At 45.0% G+C, this 18,462-nt stretch overlaps 1 protein-coding gene across 3 annotated transcripts in view; it reads right to left on the reverse strand.

The window, feature by feature from the left end:
* Positions 1–18,462, reverse strand: part of Stard13 (StAR related lipid transfer domain containing 13) — a 394,637-nt gene that overhangs the window by 193,242 nt on the left and 182,933 nt on the right. For 2 of the 3 annotated variants that reach the window (XM_052754624.1, XM_052754620.1), the window contains exon 1: positions 15,875–16,105. The exons of the other annotated variant lie outside the window; for it this stretch is intronic. In XM_052754624.1, the coding sequence (XP_052610584.1) occupies positions 15,875–15,998 (124 nt within the window). In that variant the 5' untranslated portion in view covers positions 15,999–16,105. Of the gene's footprint in view, positions 1–15,874; positions 16,106–18,462 lie in introns of those variants that run through there. 3 annotated transcript variants of the gene reach the window in all.

Consider the following 18,462-nt stretch of genomic DNA (forward strand, 5'->3'; position numbering starts at 1 on the left):
ACACAGATATACATTCAGGCAAAACACCCATACACATTTTTTTAAAAGCATAGATACAAAAATTAACAGCGACTTGTGATGCTTATGATAGAGTTAAAAAAAAAATTCATATGCTTACATGTAGTTACACCTTGACTTATTGAGATCACAGGGCTATGTCCAAATGATCTTTCAGGATTTGAAAATACTCTAAGTTAAAAATGCATGTAATACTCCTACCCTGCCAAATATCATGCTTGTATCAAGGATACCTTAACGTGTTAAGAACAGTTACATCAGCTTATGTTTGGGCACAATCATCTGACACAAAATCTGTTTTACAAGGTACCGTGAGGACCATTTCATGTGCACACAGAGACGGTCGTTTCAAAGAAATGGTGGATGGGAAAACACCAAGTACCAATATGCAAATCAAACAAACAAAACCCAACAACACTGATGATATCTGTTGTCAAGGATGAGTTGTTTCCACACCCACAGTGTTGTGTGCCTGGGAGCTCCTGGCTGCTGCTCATGATCTCAAGAGAGACTTGGACCACATAGCTGAGGGAAAAGAGCAAAATTCAAACCTTGTGGAGTGATTTCAATGGAGGGGATGTCATCTTTGCACCAGCAGAGAGTCGTTAAGCTGGCAATCACCCATGATCAAAATTTACTTTAAAAAAGTTGCAGGCTACCTGCCATGGGCAGAAGACACAATGTAAGGTCCAGACCTGTGGTTTGCCTGCCTCTCCCTCTCAACTTCCTCTCCTGCTTGTACCTGAGTTTTGACAATATGGAGGAATTGCTGGCGCAGCTTTTTGCCTTTCTTTGCATGAACCCTGTCCTTCCTTTGTGGGGTGTGATCTTAAGACTCTCCTCTGCCGAATCTACTTTTTCCTCAACGGCTTTCTCATTCCATGACCACTATACTCATCCTTGAGGCTTAGACTATGTTTTTTCATGTTTTTATTCTCAATGCAAAGCACAGCAGATAATCTGGCATAGAATATTCACTCAAAATTTCAGTTACATTTAAGTACAACTGCTGGGGGTGATTTTTCAATTGGGTATCTGAGAGACAAATTGCTTAGTTAGTTCCACTTAAGACATCCAAGTGAATGAGCTTAAAAACATGTCTCTTGTTTGGGTAACAGGGCATCAGTCACCACTTTCTTCCTCCTTCATCAAATCTTAGGCCTTAAAACCGGCAACTAAACATTTTGTGCATAACTGAGCTACAAAACAAAGAGGTATTTCTCGGAAGCCCCTAAAGTATCTTGCTTACTCTCTTGGCTTCTATTGTCTTTTCTTCCCATCTTAATACCCAGTCTATGGTCCTATTTATTCATCCAAACTGCCAAAGATACCAGGCAGGAATCTAACTATCAGAACCAGGAATCCCAAACCATTAGATCCAAATCAGCACCCCTCTAGTGTCCAGTTCCTTGACATTTTTTCCTTCATGGTATTTCTAACACTCACAATAATGTGTTTATTATTTTCTGTCTCTACTCATCAAATGGAAGCCATGTAAAGACACTGATTTTGTCTGTTATATTCAACACCAAATCACCAAAAGCTGGGGCAGTGTTTCCCTACTAGGTGCTAATAAATATTTGCCGGATAAATTAATAAGAATCTTGGTGTATCCTGAAAACAAAGTTATGGTTTGGGATCTTTTTTTTTTAAATCTATGTTGTTTTCTCTAGTTCCTTTATCATACCTGAAAATGGCCCCTAAGAAACTTTTGCATCTTAGACAGAAGATAAATGAGATGTTTAATTAAATGTCAACTATGGCTTGTCCATTTTCTTCACCTTGACCTGATACATAACAATTTCCCCCAAAGATAAAACCTTCCATCTTCAAGGGAAAGTGCCTGAAGACACAGAGGATGTTCTAAAGCAAGGATAAACATTCTGTCTGGAGAAAAACAACTCAAAAGCTTCAGGAAGTCCCTGAAACTGAACAGATTTACTAAGCCCCCTCCCTACCCAAGTTTATATAAATAATAAAGACTTTTGAAAGATAATCTCAGAGGAACCAAGCTACCTGGAAGCCAGAGACCAGACCAGCTGATTGGAAGCAGCTCAGATACCCCAAGCTGCCTAGAAAATATACTCTCCAGTCTATTGAACTGTTTCAGGTTTTATGGGCCATTCCTCATGCGTGGGTGGGCTTTGGTGGTGATGCCTTTGAGTCATTTATACTCCTATAAGTACCTTCTCACCAATATTCCTGTAAGTAACTTCAGCAAAACTCATTCCATCAAGTTGGACTTTGGTGATATCAGTACTTTGATTTACCATCGGTTCCTTATCTAAGGTGAGTAGACTAGATGTTTGTTTGTGTCTCTCCAGGAATAGTGTCACAGAACACACACAATAACTGGAGTCTTTGTTTCCTTTAGTTATGAGAAGCTCCAATAGCGTTCTAGGAGGCTAGAAATGTTATCTACATAAATCTATAAAGCTGACAAGTATGTCAAATGCTTGGGGGTGGCATCATAGCAAGTCAGGAGTCACCAGGGGCTACTCAGCATCTAGGAGGGAGGAAGCAGATACTTTTAATACCCTTCAGCCAGCAGCCTTCCCTTTACTCCATCACTGAATCACAGATAGTTTGCCAACAAACCCTTGTAAAATTAGCATCACTGCAAAGGCTTTACTCCTGATGCTAAGTTGGTACCTTTCTCTCAAAGACACTGTACTCTAGTAGACAAACTTTGGAAACAAGCATTTGCTTACAAATGAGTGGTCAAGTCCAAAGTCACCTGCAATCTCAAGAGTCACTTGGTGTGATGTAGAGTATGGCTGCAATGTCGGATTTGTTGATAGGTGACAGGAAGGGATTAACCTTCCTTGGGTTCAGTTGGCTGTTCCAGGATGAATGGTTCAGTCAAGATAATGTTATAAGGCTTGTGCGAATCTTCATGTTTTGTGGCTCTTTGAGTACAAAGGAAGACGAGGACAGGATGTTTTTTGACTGGAATCCATTTGAAATATTAAAGGGCTTGTATAAATAAATATTATATCTCCAAGCATATCAATTGACCTTTCAGAGTGCCATGGACACCTCCCTCAGTTACAGTCTGGGTTGTCTTGAAGCAGTTGTGCTCTGGAAGCAGGCCCACCCTTGTCTCTAGGACACCCATGAAATGTCATGACTCTCTCAGTGCTAGAGCCTAAGAACAGGTCTTTGGACCCTCTGAGTCTTACAAATGTGTGCGTTGAGCAAGCCACTTGACATCTCCAGGCCTTGGCTTCCCCACTATGAAGAGAGAAAGGTAGCAGAACATGTAACTTTCAGGCTGTACCCCAGGCAGAGTATTTACGGATGTCATGAGCCTGAAACTGCCTAGGGTAAGATGTATTCACTGAACCCATGCCTAGGGTTCCCATTTTCTCAGAGGAGGTATACCTCTGTCTACATCATCAGTCTGTGAAGAAGCCGTTTTCTACAAGGCGGTAAAACTCTGTGCGTGTTAACAGTTGCCCTGGTGGTTCCTACCAGGATGTAGCTGTTAATAGAATGATTATCATCAACACATTCACTGGTTGAAAACACAGCGCATAGCTTCTGTATCCCTGGTACTAAGCTGGGGCAGCTGGCTTGTCTCTGGGAAAGCCTAGAGACAGACACAGCCATGAAAATCAATCATTAGATCAAGCATTAATCTGGGAGACCTTCCAAGAGCAGTCCAGTGGTTTAAATTCCCAATGCTGAGGATGGGGCTATCTATGACTGTCTAATCTACTACAGGCTTAGTATCCCTCATCTGGAATGTAAAACTCGTTAAGGGATTTTCTGCGAAGCAGCCACACATGTCATACTTCCTTTGTGTTCAGAACTAGATACCCAGAAACCACGGCTGCTGGCTTCTCTTCGTGGATCATACTGTGCCCACCTGAGGGCGCGGATCCTATTGCTTTCCCGTAACATCTACAGTCGGCCGGTTAGATCTACCCGCTTATTTGTGTGACTATTCAGAGATATTTAAATATGTTCATAGATGATTCAGGGCAAGAAAAAAAATGAAATGCTCTTATTTTTAAAAGATGTGTTTATTTTTATTTTTTGTGTGTGAGTGCTTTGCCTGCATGTATGTACATGTACCGTGTGCCCGCAGATGCCAATAAATGCCAGAAAAGGGCATCAGATGTCCTGGAAATGGAGTTACAGACAGCTAGGACCCACCATGAGGGTGTTGAGAGCTGAACCCAGGTCCTCTGCAAGAGCAGTGGTACTCTTAACCACTGAGCCGCCTCTCCAGCCCCATGCACTATTTTCTTAATTGGCTAGACATGAGTGTATTTTCTAGACTGGCAAACCAGGAGCTCTGGGTATAGCTGCTGCTGGCAAAGGAAGATGTGACCCACGCAACGTGGGAGACTAACCCCATAGGTGCTGGCACTCCTCCAGAGACAGATGCGCATTATGACGTAATGAGACACTGGCAGAGAGGTCCTGAAAACCCCGGTGACAAAGGGGGGGCTTTGTGACCGCTGCTAACTTCCTTTTCTGGGTGAGCGCCACAGGTGAAAGCTGCACAGGAAATAGCTTTAATGGTTCAAATAGAAGCGATTTAATGAACTAATCTGTTATGGACACTGTAAAATAAGTAAATATTTAATCAAGAAACAACTTAATTAAAAAGTTTCAAAACATGTATCTGAAAGCCTAGCACGCCAAGGATTGTGCCTTGTCCCAATTTCCTGACACACTTTAAGCCACATACTTTAAAAATAGAAACAAAAATATTTGCGTCAATGTATCTAATAAATAAATTATAGTTGTTATAGCTGTGACAATCAAGGGTAACATTAGTGCCCCATTTTATCATGATGGTGTTGGACTCGGCAAACAATAAAATGGAACAAACAACCTTTTAAAGGTGAACTTACAAAGCAAAGCCTGATTTTGCAAGGGCCTAGCTTCCACCGAGTGCATGACTGTTTATCATGTGAGGCCTCGCGCAAAACTAAAATGGGAGTTCACTTATTTTTAAGAGTTTCAACGTATTAACAGCAGGATACTGACTCGAGTGGTGATGACTCTCTGTGTGTGTGTGTGTGTGTGTTGGGGGATGGGGTGGGATTACAGATTTCTGTATAGGAGGCATGTCCCTGAAGCTAAGCTGTCCTGCATGACTATAGTGCAGGGTCTGAGGGGCCATGAATGCAGGGGGTCAGAGAATAATTTTCATGAGTGGGTTCTCTCCTTCCACTGTGTGGGTTCCCGGGGATTGAACACAGGTCCTCAGAGTTGGCAGCAGGTGCCCTGGCCTGCTGAGCCCTGTCGCAGCTTGTTGTACAGACTTTAGGGGTGCTTGCAGGCCCAGACTCTGGAGCATTCTCTCCTGTTCCTCCTTTGATTCTGGCAGACGTATTTCCAATTCTAGAAGGGATCTGCTGTGAGATGCTGCTGCTGTGTGCTACGAGACCAAAACTGCATGGGAGAGCTGTTCACGGACAGCCCGAGTCATCCTCTGGGCCTCTTCCCTCGCTCATCTGTCAGACAACCCCACAGAACTCCTCCGGAAGAGGAGCTAAACTACCTGATGTTTGTTTACTTTGCTCTTCTGTCTAGTTATATAGCCTCATAGAAAAGCTAAATGGGACCTTAGAGATTATCTAGTCAACATCTCTCTCCTTTTCACCAGATTTTCATCAAATTCCAGGTAGGCTAAGGGCATGTGAATGACTCTTGGCTGCATAATTCCAAAGTTAATGGTATTTTTTTTTAACGAACAAATCACAACTGATCACGTCTCAAAAAGATAAAATATCGGCATAATCGAGGAGCACATTAAATTACAATACAATAAAATACAAATGAACTTGATTAGGAAGCTACCATCCATGCTAACAACATATTCAGCAACTGACTGTTTGCATCTCTGTCAGAATAAGGACAACAAGACTAAGGGTCCTAACCCTTGGCTCCAAACATGTAGGGACAAGCCGATGAATCCAGAATTGAAGGATTAGATGGTTTATGGTTAGTGCTAAAAGAATCTTTTTATCGCCAAGATCTCATGTCTCTGGCACTTCATACCTCAGATATACCTTTCCTAAATTAACACTTATGTAGTGCTTATTAGGGGGCAGACATGAACTAGGTTTTTTTTTGTAGATAACTCACTCAGTTCTCATAACAGCACAGAAGTATGTACTATGCTTAGCCACCCTTTTGAACACAAGGGAACTTAAGACGCCGAGGTACATTTTAACCCCAAACCTGCAGCTTAAGTAGCAAAGTTAGGATTCAAACTCAGGGAGTTGCTCTACCAGCTGCTAGAACATGGTGCTGGGCCCAGCCAGGGTCTTCCATTGTGCACCAATACCACCAACTCCACACGGAGCTTTCTATGAGTCAAGAGTTAAGGAACACCACACTGGGGACACCAAGCAATCACGGCTCCCAGTGCTGTAGCCATAGCTGTGACAAATATGCCTGTCCTCTCATAACTGAATCATGCTGATTTCATGGCGCCGACTCTCCATTATACAGTGATTTTCCATATGATGTCCCAAACAGCTCCAACCCCTCTTCCATGTCTCTGATTCTGCTCTGGAGAGTTAAGAGTTAGTTTCTCACATCACTATTGTTTTTGATTTAAGAGCTAGAAATCACTTACTAGGAAACGTTGTGGAATATTCTTTTACACTGCGTGGAAGATGTGTCACTGTGATTGGTTTAATAAAGAGCTGAATGGTCAATAGCTAGGCAGGAAGAGGTTAGTTGGAACTTCTGGGGACAGAGAGGATTCTGGGAAAAAGAAGGTGGAGTCACCAGCCAGACTTGGAGGAAGCAGCATGGGCATATGGAGAGATGAGGCAACAAGACACACCACAGAACATAGATTAAAATAAATGGGTTAATTTAAGTTATAAGAGCTACAGGACAAGCCTAAGCTAAGGCTGAGCTTTCATAATTAGTAATAAATCTTCATTATTTGTGAGTTGGAGACCCAAAGAAAAGTCTCACTACATGGAAACTTATTTTTCTTTTCAGAAAGAATAAGACAGCCTGTAAGATCTGGAAATATCCAAACACTCCTCTTTAAACGTATTTTTGCTCTATTCCTCATTTTCTATTGCTTATGTAATGTTCTCTTGCCTCCAACAAAAAGATGCCATAGGTCCCGAGGCCAGGAAGACAACTCTTTGTGGCTAGGAGATGTGCTCTGTCTGTCAGTGTTTTCAAAGTTTTCTGTGATCGATATCCTCCATATCCAGGAAGGGAGGGGGCATTATCTCTCTATCTTTATGATGTTATGATAAACCACACATCCCATAAAGGGATAATAGTATAACTTAGCCCTTTTATATTTTCCAAGTGAGATCGTATACTTGTATTTTGAGGTTATTGTTCTAATAATGAAAATTGAATTTTAATGGAAAACATTTTCAAGGCACCTGAAAATGTTTCTACTTTTTCTAGAGGGAGGCTGAGACATATGAAGACTCTCCAATTTAATACCATTATTAGTGAATATGCTTGTTTCTTATGGGGTCTTCTACTGTAGTGGTTCTCAACCTTCCTAATGCTGAGACCCTTTAATACAGTTCCCATGTTGTGGGGACCCACAACCGTAAAATTATTTTTGTTACTTCACAACTGTAATTTTGCTGCTGTTGTGAATTGTAATGTAAATATCTGTGCTTTCCAATGGTCTTAGGCAACCCCTGTGAGAGGGTTGTTCGACCACCAAGGGGCTGCAACTCACAGGTTGAGAACCACTGCTCTAGTTGTCCTTATTCATTTAATTTCATGCAGAAAGAGAAAGGAATGTTAAAAAAAACATATGCAATAGTGTAATATAGATAATATAGCCTATTGTGAAAAATAATCACAGCACAGAGCCATGCTGTTCTAAAGTTTTTATCACAGCTAAAAATGTGACTGAGGAAAGATCTGGCCTGAGAGCCTGAGGCAGGTTAGTGTGTTTGCAGACATAATACTGTGCAGTTGTTACATGGTTCATACCATCCTTTGCAGTTTCTAGAAGCTCACTCCACTTCCGGCCAAAAATATGAGGTAAGTGATTTGAGCAGCACAATAAAATGTATGTGCTCTGCAAGGAGACAACCATAAAATGGGGTTCATATCCTGTGAGTCTGTCCCCATGTGCTTTGACGAGGATGTTATTTCATGGCTCTGTACTGATTGACTGCAAGAGTGGTACAAATGTTTGTCCTTCAGCTTCACTTACTGAAGAAGCCTCGAGAATGTTGTGATATTTTCCAAACCACTTTTATTTTCATTTTGTAATATCAAACACTGGCACAAGAGCAGAGGAGAAATATCCTCGTGGGTGAATTCCCAGAAAACCACAAGGTCACCAGGCAGATTTTTCTTGATAAGTGTTGGGTTTGACATAAAAATTCAAAAAGCACAAAGGAGGAGGCTACATGATCCCCGACAGTTCACACACGTCCACACCACAGGGCGTTTGGGATGGCCTTCTGGAGGAGCCTCAGACAATTAGCTGGACCCTGTTTCTTCTTCAGAGGAATGACCAGCAATTAACATGGTCTTTCTCTGCTGCAGTTGCAGGAGGACACTGCTCCCTAAGGGCTAGCCTCAGCTTTGCAGTCAGGCTAGGCCAAGTTTAAGCGAATCTCCTTGCAAACACAGAACCGTAGGCTGGTGGCTACCTGTTTTCCTTTGAGAAATGTTATCTCAACCAACCTGTCTGTGGGTAAAGAAAGTGTAACTGGTGATGTCAGTTATTGGATGCAGTACTGAAAAAGTCAATGTGCAAAAGCTTCCCTACTGAACTTGGTTTGTAGACTGTTCCTGTCCAGCAGAACACTCTTTCCTGTTTTATATAGGGACCTAACAAGTTGCAGGAACCACAGCTGATTCTGTGCTAAGACCACTTGTTACAGAATTCCTATGTTTTTCTCTTCGTAAGCGTGGGGTGAGGGCAACCTTGAAAATTCATTCCTCCTGATAGTTTTTAAAAATATTGATTAAAAATTTTTATTTTTTAATATGTAATATAAAATTTAAATTAAAAGGCACTTTAGTACTGAGGAATTTATTATTATTAAATTTATCAACAAATTTAGTGTCAAAGGAGTGTATCTCTCATAAAAGATTATTTTATAGTATGAATATCTTGCTGAGGAATGAAGAGTTCGGGACGATAGCGATATTGTACTGTTCTAGTACCCCTCAGAATGTATAAGCTCATGTACATTCAAGTCTAACGGTTCTGGTCTCGATAAGGAAAGTCCTAGAACAGCCCCTCCCTGTAGCAGACTTTTTCTTTTGGGGCATCAACAAGCTCCCAAATCATGACACAGAGTCTATAGTAGTTATGAATGCTTGGTCTTAGCTTATGTTCGCTTCTTGCTAGCTCTTATAACTTAACCTGTTTCTCCTCATCTACCTTTTGTCTCGGGGCTTTTTACCTTTCTTTCCTTCTGCATGTCTTACTTTCACTGCTTCTCATATCTGGCTGGAAGCTTCCTGGCTTCTGCTCCTCGGTGTGTCCCTCCTTTTCTCCCTTGTTCTCCCCTCCTTCTCTCTCCAGCCTAGATTCCTCCTTCTACTTATTCTCTCTGCCCGCCAGCCCCACCTGTCCCTCTCCTGCCTAGCTATTGGCCATTCAGCTCTTCATTAGACCAATCAGATGCCTTAGGCAGGCAAGGTGAAACAAATGTAACACACCTTTGCCTAGTTACAGTAGTGCTCCACAACATCTCTCCTTATTTGTACTCTCTTCCTTGGCAGCCCCACCCAGTTCCACAGTTTCATAGAGTAGTTAGATGTTGATAACTCTAACCCTTATTTCTTTAGTTCAGCTTTTCATCTCAAAGCTGCGTCTAACCCACCTCTTGGGCTGTTGCAGGTCTACATAGGCATTTCTGAGTCCTGCGGCTGCTTCGTGACAGAGAACGCTTGGTTCTTCCTCGTTCTTCCTCCATGCAAACCTGCCAGTGGTCCCGTGTGGTGGTACTGTGTTCCCCAAAATATTGTGTACCCTAATAAACTTATCTGGGGTCAGAGACAGAACAGCCACTAGATACAGAGGCTAGAAAATGGTGGCACACACACCTTTAATCCTAGCATTCCAGTCTGGATCTCTGTGAGTTCAAGGCCACACTGGAAACGGCCAGGCATGGTGACACACGCCTTTAATCCCAGAAAGCGAGCCTTTAATCCCAGGGAGTGGTGGTGAAGGCAGAAAGGTATATAAGGCGTGAGGACCAGAAACTAGAAGCATTTGGCTGGTTAAGCATTCAGGCTTTTGAGCAGCAGTTCAGCTGAGAGCCATTCTGGATGAGGACCCAGAGGCCTCCAGTCTGAGGAAATAAGACCAGCTGAGGATCCAGCCGGGTGAGGTTGCTGTGGCTTGTTCTGGTTCTCTGATCTTCCAGTTCACCCCAATACCAGGCCTGGGTTTGATTTTATTAATAAGAACCTTTTCAGATTCATGCTACAGTCCCATCTCAGCCAACAGCATCTCCCTCCATTCCCTGTTCTTACCAGGCCTACCGGCCCCCTCCCTCGTCTCCCCAACGAGTTGGTCAGGGTGGTGTCTCCACTTCTGAGGCACCTCACAGATGGCCCTTTCTGCCCCCTGTTTCCATCCATCCGTGCTTCTCCGCCACGATCGCCCTCATGGGTGCCTGGTTTGTGCCTCAGCTGCCCCACTGTTGGTGGTGACTTACTTGGTCTTGCCCCCTTCTCTTCGTGAGGTCCATTTTAGACTCAAAGCCAAACTTCTCTCCCTGGCAGCCAGCCCATCCTAAGCCTCTAGCTTCCTCCTGGCCACGTGTCTGCTGTCATTTCCTCTCATAGGCTCGCATTTCCCGCCTTTTCCATTGTTCTCCAGGCAAGCTGACTTTTTGTGTGTTTTGTTGTGCGCTTTCTCTGTAACGGGACAAACTCATTCTCACCTCATTTTACTCAGGTTCTTACAATAGAGTTTGAGTATCTTTCAGCCAAAATGCTCCGGACTGGCAGTGTTTGGGGTCTTTTTTTCTTTCAGATTTTGAAATATATTTACATATACACGACGAGTTTGTCTTAGGGACGGGACTCGAATCTGAAATTCATTCATGCTTCATCTATACCCCATACATGTAACCTAAATAGATTTTACACACTATGTTTCATAATTTCATGCTGGATAAAAGTTTGCATAACTAAGATGAAAGGGCTCCAGAATCTTCCATCCCTTAGGGATGCGGAGGAAGCTGTGCAGTACACACATTTGACTACAGTGCACCTCGTGAGGACAGGGTGGCTTGTTCCACCTGTCGCCTCCTGTCACCATTTTTTTCAGAATTTGGAGCATTTCAGATTTAGAGCCTTCGGATTATTGGGCTCCACATTTCATGAGTTATAGGGGGAACTTAATATAAGTGAGTGGTTCTTACCCCCAGCTGCACACTGTTGGGCATCTGACTGAATGACAGTGCCAGAGAGGGGCTTGGGTACACGCTCCCTGAAAGGCTACACGCTCTCTGAAAGGCTGAGGTGATCCTGAGGGTGGTGAAGGTCGAGAATGCTGATCTAGCCAATAAGCCCTCTTTTGATTCGGTCATTTGACTTGGATGGTTTTTGTTACTGTAAATATTAAGCACATTTTAGGGCCGTCCTGGCAGCAGTAGCAACGACAAGACCCTGTGAGAGCAGCCTAGCCTCTTCTTCAAGCTGAAGGGATAGTACGAGAAGACAGCAGAAACATGAAAAGGATCTGCTAGGGCCATCCGGTCCCTGTGATGTCTGGCACGCAGTTAGATTTTAATGAGGAACATTTAATAGACCATGCTTTAGTCTGCATCCTGCTTTGCATTGAAGTCCCAAATCTGTGTTTACATCGTGTGACAGGATGTCCCCTCTTGACACTGAGAATCGAGGAAACCTGTCTTACAAGAACCCACCAGAACTCGGTGGGATTACGGTTTCTTACACAGCTGAAACTTTCCAGCATTTTAAGTTAGTATATTCTTGGTAGCAGTTTAACTTCCTATGGCTCAGAGAAACAATTTAACCGGAGACTATTGAAAAAAAAAAAAAAGAACAAAAGACTTGGTATCAATTAACATACAAGTTACCTAAATATTGTTATTTGAATATAGGGGAATCAAACGCTGATGGACTTCCCTGTGAGGAGAAGGAAGCCTTAGACCCGCCATTGGGATTTTCCTCAGTCATTAGCATTTGAAAAGTAGTTCAAGGGCTGAGGAGCGCCAGAGGGCAATGGGTGTGCTTTGGCCTAAAGAATTTAATGACGCTGTCGGCACAGAGAATTGTCACTGCGGTGGCTGATTGGAGAACTGGGGAGCTGAAGGGCCCGTCGCTCACCTACCTGGAAGAAATGGTAGTTCATTTAGAGTTTACAACTGCCCTTGCTCAGATGATGGGTGGGGTGGTCACCTACAGGTTACAACAAGCAAGATGTATGACTATTGATTTGTTTCAAACCTCTATAAGCTCACATACTAACCACTGCGGTGGAATGATTTGGGGATGAGCTTGGTGAGGTGCAGAGGGTTATCCTTGCCAGTCTGGGAGAGGAGAAGCCGCAGGTTTTCAGGTTCTTTTTGATATGGTTTTAAGTACAACTGCAGTAACAGAATATTTCAGCCAGTCTCCATATTTTCTCAAAGCCTAGGACACAGGCTCAGAGGGCATGGCCTCCAATATCTGATTACCTGAATTTGAATCCTGCTTTGAATAGACCAGCTTTGTCATTTGGGAAATAAACAGTTACTGCCACCAATGTGGTAATGATCATGGAGGTGACAGATGAGAAAATCTCTTGCTGGCCCCACGGGAATTAGAATCCCGGGGGAGAGGAAGCACGCACTGGTAAATTTGTCTGTCTAGTGGGAGCTCATTCAGCTGTTTCTGTCCACAGAACTGGAAAGCCCCAGAGTGGGGCCTGCTGTCTCTTTGACAGGGACTCCCTGGTATCGCTCTGGGCCTTTCATTACTTGTTTCATTTACGTCATTTCGACCTATGTTAAGAAATGTGTTTTTCTCATTACGTATGCTCACATGGCATGGAAATCCACAGGTTTCGCTATGCTTACACTTAGTTGTGTTAGCTCTCAAGCTCAGGAAAATGGCTAAGGTGCCTATTAACATATCAAAGCTGACACTGGCCACCAGGCTCTCCCAGCACCCTTTAGTCCCTACCTGTTATAGGGTCTGCCTGGCTGGCGTACCCCATCCTCTACCCTAAACCCCAGCCCAGGGACTGACTGGGTTTCCCTTCCCCTAGCTTTTCTGACTCCTTTAAAAACCCGGCCATTTTGGGTACATGGTCCTTTTTCCCTTGGTCTCTTTGCCTCCTGGCCTCTTGGCTTCTGGTTCTCCTCTCTCCCCACATAGCCCTGTTCAGTTGGCTGGTCATGTTCACTCTGGACTCTTCCAGATGCTTCTGCCTGTGCGCTCTCTTACATCTATAATAAAAACCTCAACCCCTTAGAAGTGGTCATGTGCCCCTTTTTACTTCTTTTTTCATTCAGTTGTTATTTCTTTTTTGCCTTTCTGTTGAGTTGAGGGGACAACTTTTCATGAAGAATTCAAAGTTAGAACATGGGTTCCCTTCGATTCCGATACTTTGAGGGCACTCTGGCTAGCCAGCTCAAGGGTGCTATAGAGCGCTTTCAGCACTGGCCCTCTAGGTCCAAGGGGAACAGCCCAACCAGCTGAAGAAAAGCCGGCACAACACTTGTATTTGCTAGAAAAAAAAAATAAAGGAAACAAAATAACAACCCCTAGAAAAACAAGACAGAGGTCCCCACAGTGTTGCTCTCAGAGCTCATGCTCCCTGGGGACATGGCCCTCTGGTCGGGTACTCTGATACTGTGAACTGAGTCTTATAAAGATGACTTTCACCAGAGGAGAGCACTTTCCCCTGGAACTGATGCCAACATTAATAACTTAAGTATTTCAGTGTCTTGTGGCCAAAGTTCCATATTTTAGCTACTTTAGCAAGAAAACCCAAGAAAATCAATTTGCATCTAAAAGCTCCTTCATGGGGTTGGCTTGGTTTTGTGGCAAGCAGCCCAGCAGCTGAGAGAGGCAGGAGCTGAAGTCCACTTTACAGAGCATTGTCTGGTCCTAGCTGAATAACCTCCTGGCATTTGCTATTAGCAGGGCGGTGAGAAGATTATCGGGAAGCAGATATTAATATTCTGATTGAACATTCTAAAACCTCATACCACTATTTCAAAAATTAATTGCACTCCTCTGAGGGAACTCTTACACTTAATGTTCTGAAGCTACGTTCAGCCTTGATATCTAACTTCATATTCATGGTCTTACAGATCTCTACCTATAGTTTTTAGCCCCTGCCCCCACTGCCTTAACTGCAAATTTAAGATGCGTGTGGACATACTCTTTGACGTCTTTACAACACTCTATTCCTTCATAATTCTCCCTTTGGAGAGAAGCTGCGGTCAGGTCATTGTTGGTCTCAGTCTTGGCAACCCTCCTGGAGAGCCTTCTTGCTTCCTGAGGATCTACTGACTTAACAAACTCCACAGAATTAACAGATGCTATCTAAGAGTCCTCTGCAGTAAGAATTCTGGAGATATGAAGCAGCAAGCTTCCACAGAAGGTTCCTGACACCATCCATCCCACAGACGTACAAACTAACGTAACAGGAAACACGGCACGGGTTCACAGGGGTTGGGTTGGGTGGGTTATTAACTATTACTCACAAGGGTCTAACATGTGCTTACAGCTCTTTAAAAATCAACAGTCAAAATGACTAGGTGACCACAATTTATTTCTGGGTCCCGATGGAAAAGTCTGTTTATTTGTTGGGTGCCTACTAAATGGAGCCACTGTGCTGGAGAGAAAATTCGGGTAAACATTTAATTCTTACCACACTGAGTGTTGGAATCATTCATGATGCCTTCTTCTGAGTTAGTTTGATAAGGACATGCTATTCAAAGTGACCTGGGCTGGGGCATGTGTCCCGGAATGCTTCCAAGCTTCTGGGGGGATGTGGTGGCCCCCGCTCTGAGGGCAGAACACTAGCTTGTTCTGTAGGCAAAACAGGAGAAGGAGGAGCCCAAAGGTCAAGCCTGTTTCACCTGTGGCATCCTTTCCTTCTGCCAGGCTTTATACCCTCCTTTCTAGAATCCTCTTCCACACCCATGGAATCTTACTACTGGAGAAGACAAGATCAGAAGACAAGTCAAGACCATCTCAGAACCCTTCCAGTCACACTTCCTCATAACTCCTGAAGGATCTTCCAGCAGCTCTCAGAGCTGGGCAAAGGAGGCCTTAACAGTGCACTGCCCTTGAACCTGGTGGAGTGGGTGACCTTGTCCTCCTGGCATGTGTACAGTAGTGACTACAGGTATGGGGGGTCCGGACCACTCAGGACCAGTCACTGTGTTTGTGGTCCCACCAAGAGATGATGGTTCCCGCAGCGCTGACACACATCTCAGGCCACAACACACGAGCTGGGTGTGGGGTGAAGAAGGGGAGCCCTTCTGACCTAAGCAAGGGTTCTTAAGGTCCTCTTGGCTAGGAATAACCAAAGCCTCTCCTTCAATCCGGGGCCAGTATGTTCCTAAGTCTTTCTCTGGCAGTTCTCAGTACGCGCACATCAGATCCCAGAGGCACCGGGTGGCGGGCAGCTGTTTGCTTTCACCAACTGTTCACCTGTCTCCCTCCAAACTTCTGGTGTCCGCCACTATCGTAAGCTCGTACCGGGTCGCGCCACCTTCGCCAGCGCTCAGGGGACGAGCCACGTGGAAACGCCAACCTGGGACGCCGTCACCGGCTACCTTTGCGCCCCAGTGGAGGAGGACTCCGCGGTCCGCGCGCAGCCCAGCCGTCAGGCACCCTGCCGGACCGAGGTGGCCCGAACGAACCCGCACCCGGGGCCCCGGACACCGACCTGCCAGCCGCCGCTCGCGAACGTTCCTCCACAGCAGATCCCAGGCTCTAGCGGTGGAGTCCCGCAGCTGTTCGCTCAGCGACCTCCGGAGCGGCGCGTGCACTGCTCCGCGTGGGCTGCTCATCTCAGCCGCGTCCTCATAGCGCGGGGCAGCCTGGCCGCCGCCTCGGGCGCTGGGACGCTCGGCCACGCGGGACCCGGTGCGCCCGCCAGGCGCCCTGCGAGACGGCCTCTGCGCTCCACCAGCCCCTCTCCCCTCTCCGGCTCTCCTCCCTCTCTCCTACCCTCCCTCCCCGGCTCCTCCCTGCACCCTCGCCTAGCCTGACAGCCCGCCCCAAGGTCTTTCCATCTCACCCCAAAGTTAGGGGCTGCGCCACAGCCCTCCTGTTTCCTGGTTCTCCCTCATCGGTCCCCATCCCCATTCTGACACCAGAGCTTTGATACTTCAGCAGTTAGGGCCCAAGACTCAAGAGTTCTGGATTTAAGCCACTTGCGCTCAGCCAGGCTGATCTGGGTTTCTACACGGTGTTTTTGAGTTATGCTGTGCCTTCCTGGTTCCATCACCATGAAATAATTTTCAGAGTACAATCTACAGTGACAGTGAACTGGACTGGGAGAGTCAACATATCTGTATGCCGCCAAAGAAACGGGGATTCTGAGGAGGAAAAATGGGAAATAGAAGAACCTTCAGCATCTTAAGCAAAAGTATGTGGTACAGTTATTAGAAATTAACACTGATTCCTGAATGGAAGCGAAAGCAGATGGATCGTACGGGTTTTAAACAAATACACTGTGGTCTTTAAGAAAACTATCACTTCTACACTTCATGAGGTGAAGAATGGCGAACTTGCGTGGGCTTCAAACCTTTCATTCAAGAAGGCAAAGACAAGCCAGGCCATCCGTGGCTCACACCTGTAATCCCAACATTCAGGGGGCTGAGGCAGGAGAATTCCCTGGAGTGTGAGGCCAGCCTGGGCTATAGAGTGAGATTCTGTCTTAAAACAAGACAACCACAAACAGGCAAACAAATAAACCCATCAAAGGCAAAACCCAGACTATTTCAGTCCCCTGCCCAGGAGGCGTCTTGCAATTTACAAGACATTATTTGATATAATTCAATGATGTGATCACTGCCTTACACATAAAATTTGGTGTAATCCAAAGTATTTCAAAAGAGAATCTCTAACTCTGCTTGTTTTTGACAGAGGGTCTCACACCATAGCCCAGGCTGGCCTGAAACTCACGATGTAGCCACCATGCCGGCCTCTCAAATTCCCAGCAGCCCTGGCTCAACCTCCCTAGTGGTGGGATTACTGTGTGCACCACCACGTCTTGCCAGAGAATGCCTGGATTCTTACAACTGTTAGTTTCTCCCCTTTCTTCTGAAATGTCTTTCCGCCTGACTGACAGTGTTTGTTTTCACTTTAGGTGTCCTGTGTGAAGCTAAAAACTCAAGAACACTGTCCAATCCCTGTTTTACAAACTGTTAAAGACTTAGGGTGGAAATCAAAGTCACCCACGGACCCTGTGATGAGGTCTTCATGCTCAGCAGAATGCCTTCCGTCAGTTTATGCTGTCCTGGAGAAACAGGGAGAGGGACCATTGCAAAGGCAGTTTTTATCACCACATTTTGTTGTCATAGATATAAAAATGTCTGCAGCAGAAGCACATTTCAGAATGCTTCCTAAAAGCACTGATGAGCATTTTCGCATGGTCTTGGTAAAACCTTTGAAGCTGTCAGTTATGAAGCAATAAGACACGGCCTCGAAGTGGACTTGAACTTACAGCAGCCAGTAACAGACTAATCCAGATGGTCTTCCTGACCGGTTCCAAACAGCCTTCTGATTACATCTTCTCTTTTGTATGCTTATAGAAGTAGCAAATTGCTCATCTTACAAGTCCCTGCTATAAAGTGTGACAACAGAGTTACAGCACCAGAGAAGCTGTGTTTGGCTCTTAAGAGATCCCAGTTGAATTGGACAGAGTAGAACAGCGCTAGGGAGGCCGAGTGATTTCAGTGATCAACAAGCTTTGAAAAGCCTGGACCCCAATCGTTTCGTTTTTCATCCTCATAAGTGTTTTATGTGGAGATGTCCTGCCTTAGCAGTTTTTCTTAAACAACAGATTTGAAGATAGCTTCCGGCATTGCAGTTTTGGCCAGCTCTGGCTCGTTGGATGGTCGTGAGAAGCCAGATACTCTGCTCAGAACAGGTGCTGCCCAAGCGGCTTGTGCCACACAGCACGCACAGCCCTCTGCAGGAGCCAGCTGCTGGTGCTGCTGGAGGAAGTCTACCGCTCAGAGCACCTCAGTTTTACCTAGGTCCACACTCATCCTCCACCAGATCTGTTTCCCAGCCCTGTCTCTCTTGGGGCCTCCATCTGTAGCAAGGCAGTGAAAATAAAATGCCACCCACTTTAGAGAGCAGCAACCCCCACCCTGCCTACCATCTTGCTTACTCTCTTCTCTCCCATCACATGAGAAGAGAGGTTACTCTTCCTCTCCAAGACCCAGGCCCCACCCTGTGCTTTGCTCTCTGCCCGTCCTTATGTCCTGGGGAATCTGTGGGTTCTACTACTTCTTGTACATC

The sequence above is a fragment of the Peromyscus californicus genome, unplaced genomic scaffold (genome assembly GCF_007827085.1).
Source record: "Peromyscus californicus insignis strain IS unplaced genomic scaffold, ASM782708v3 Scaffold_2__1_contigs__length_46816999, whole genome shotgun sequence".
NCBI classification, from domain to species: Eukaryota; Metazoa; Chordata; class Mammalia; order Rodentia; family Cricetidae; genus Peromyscus; species Peromyscus californicus.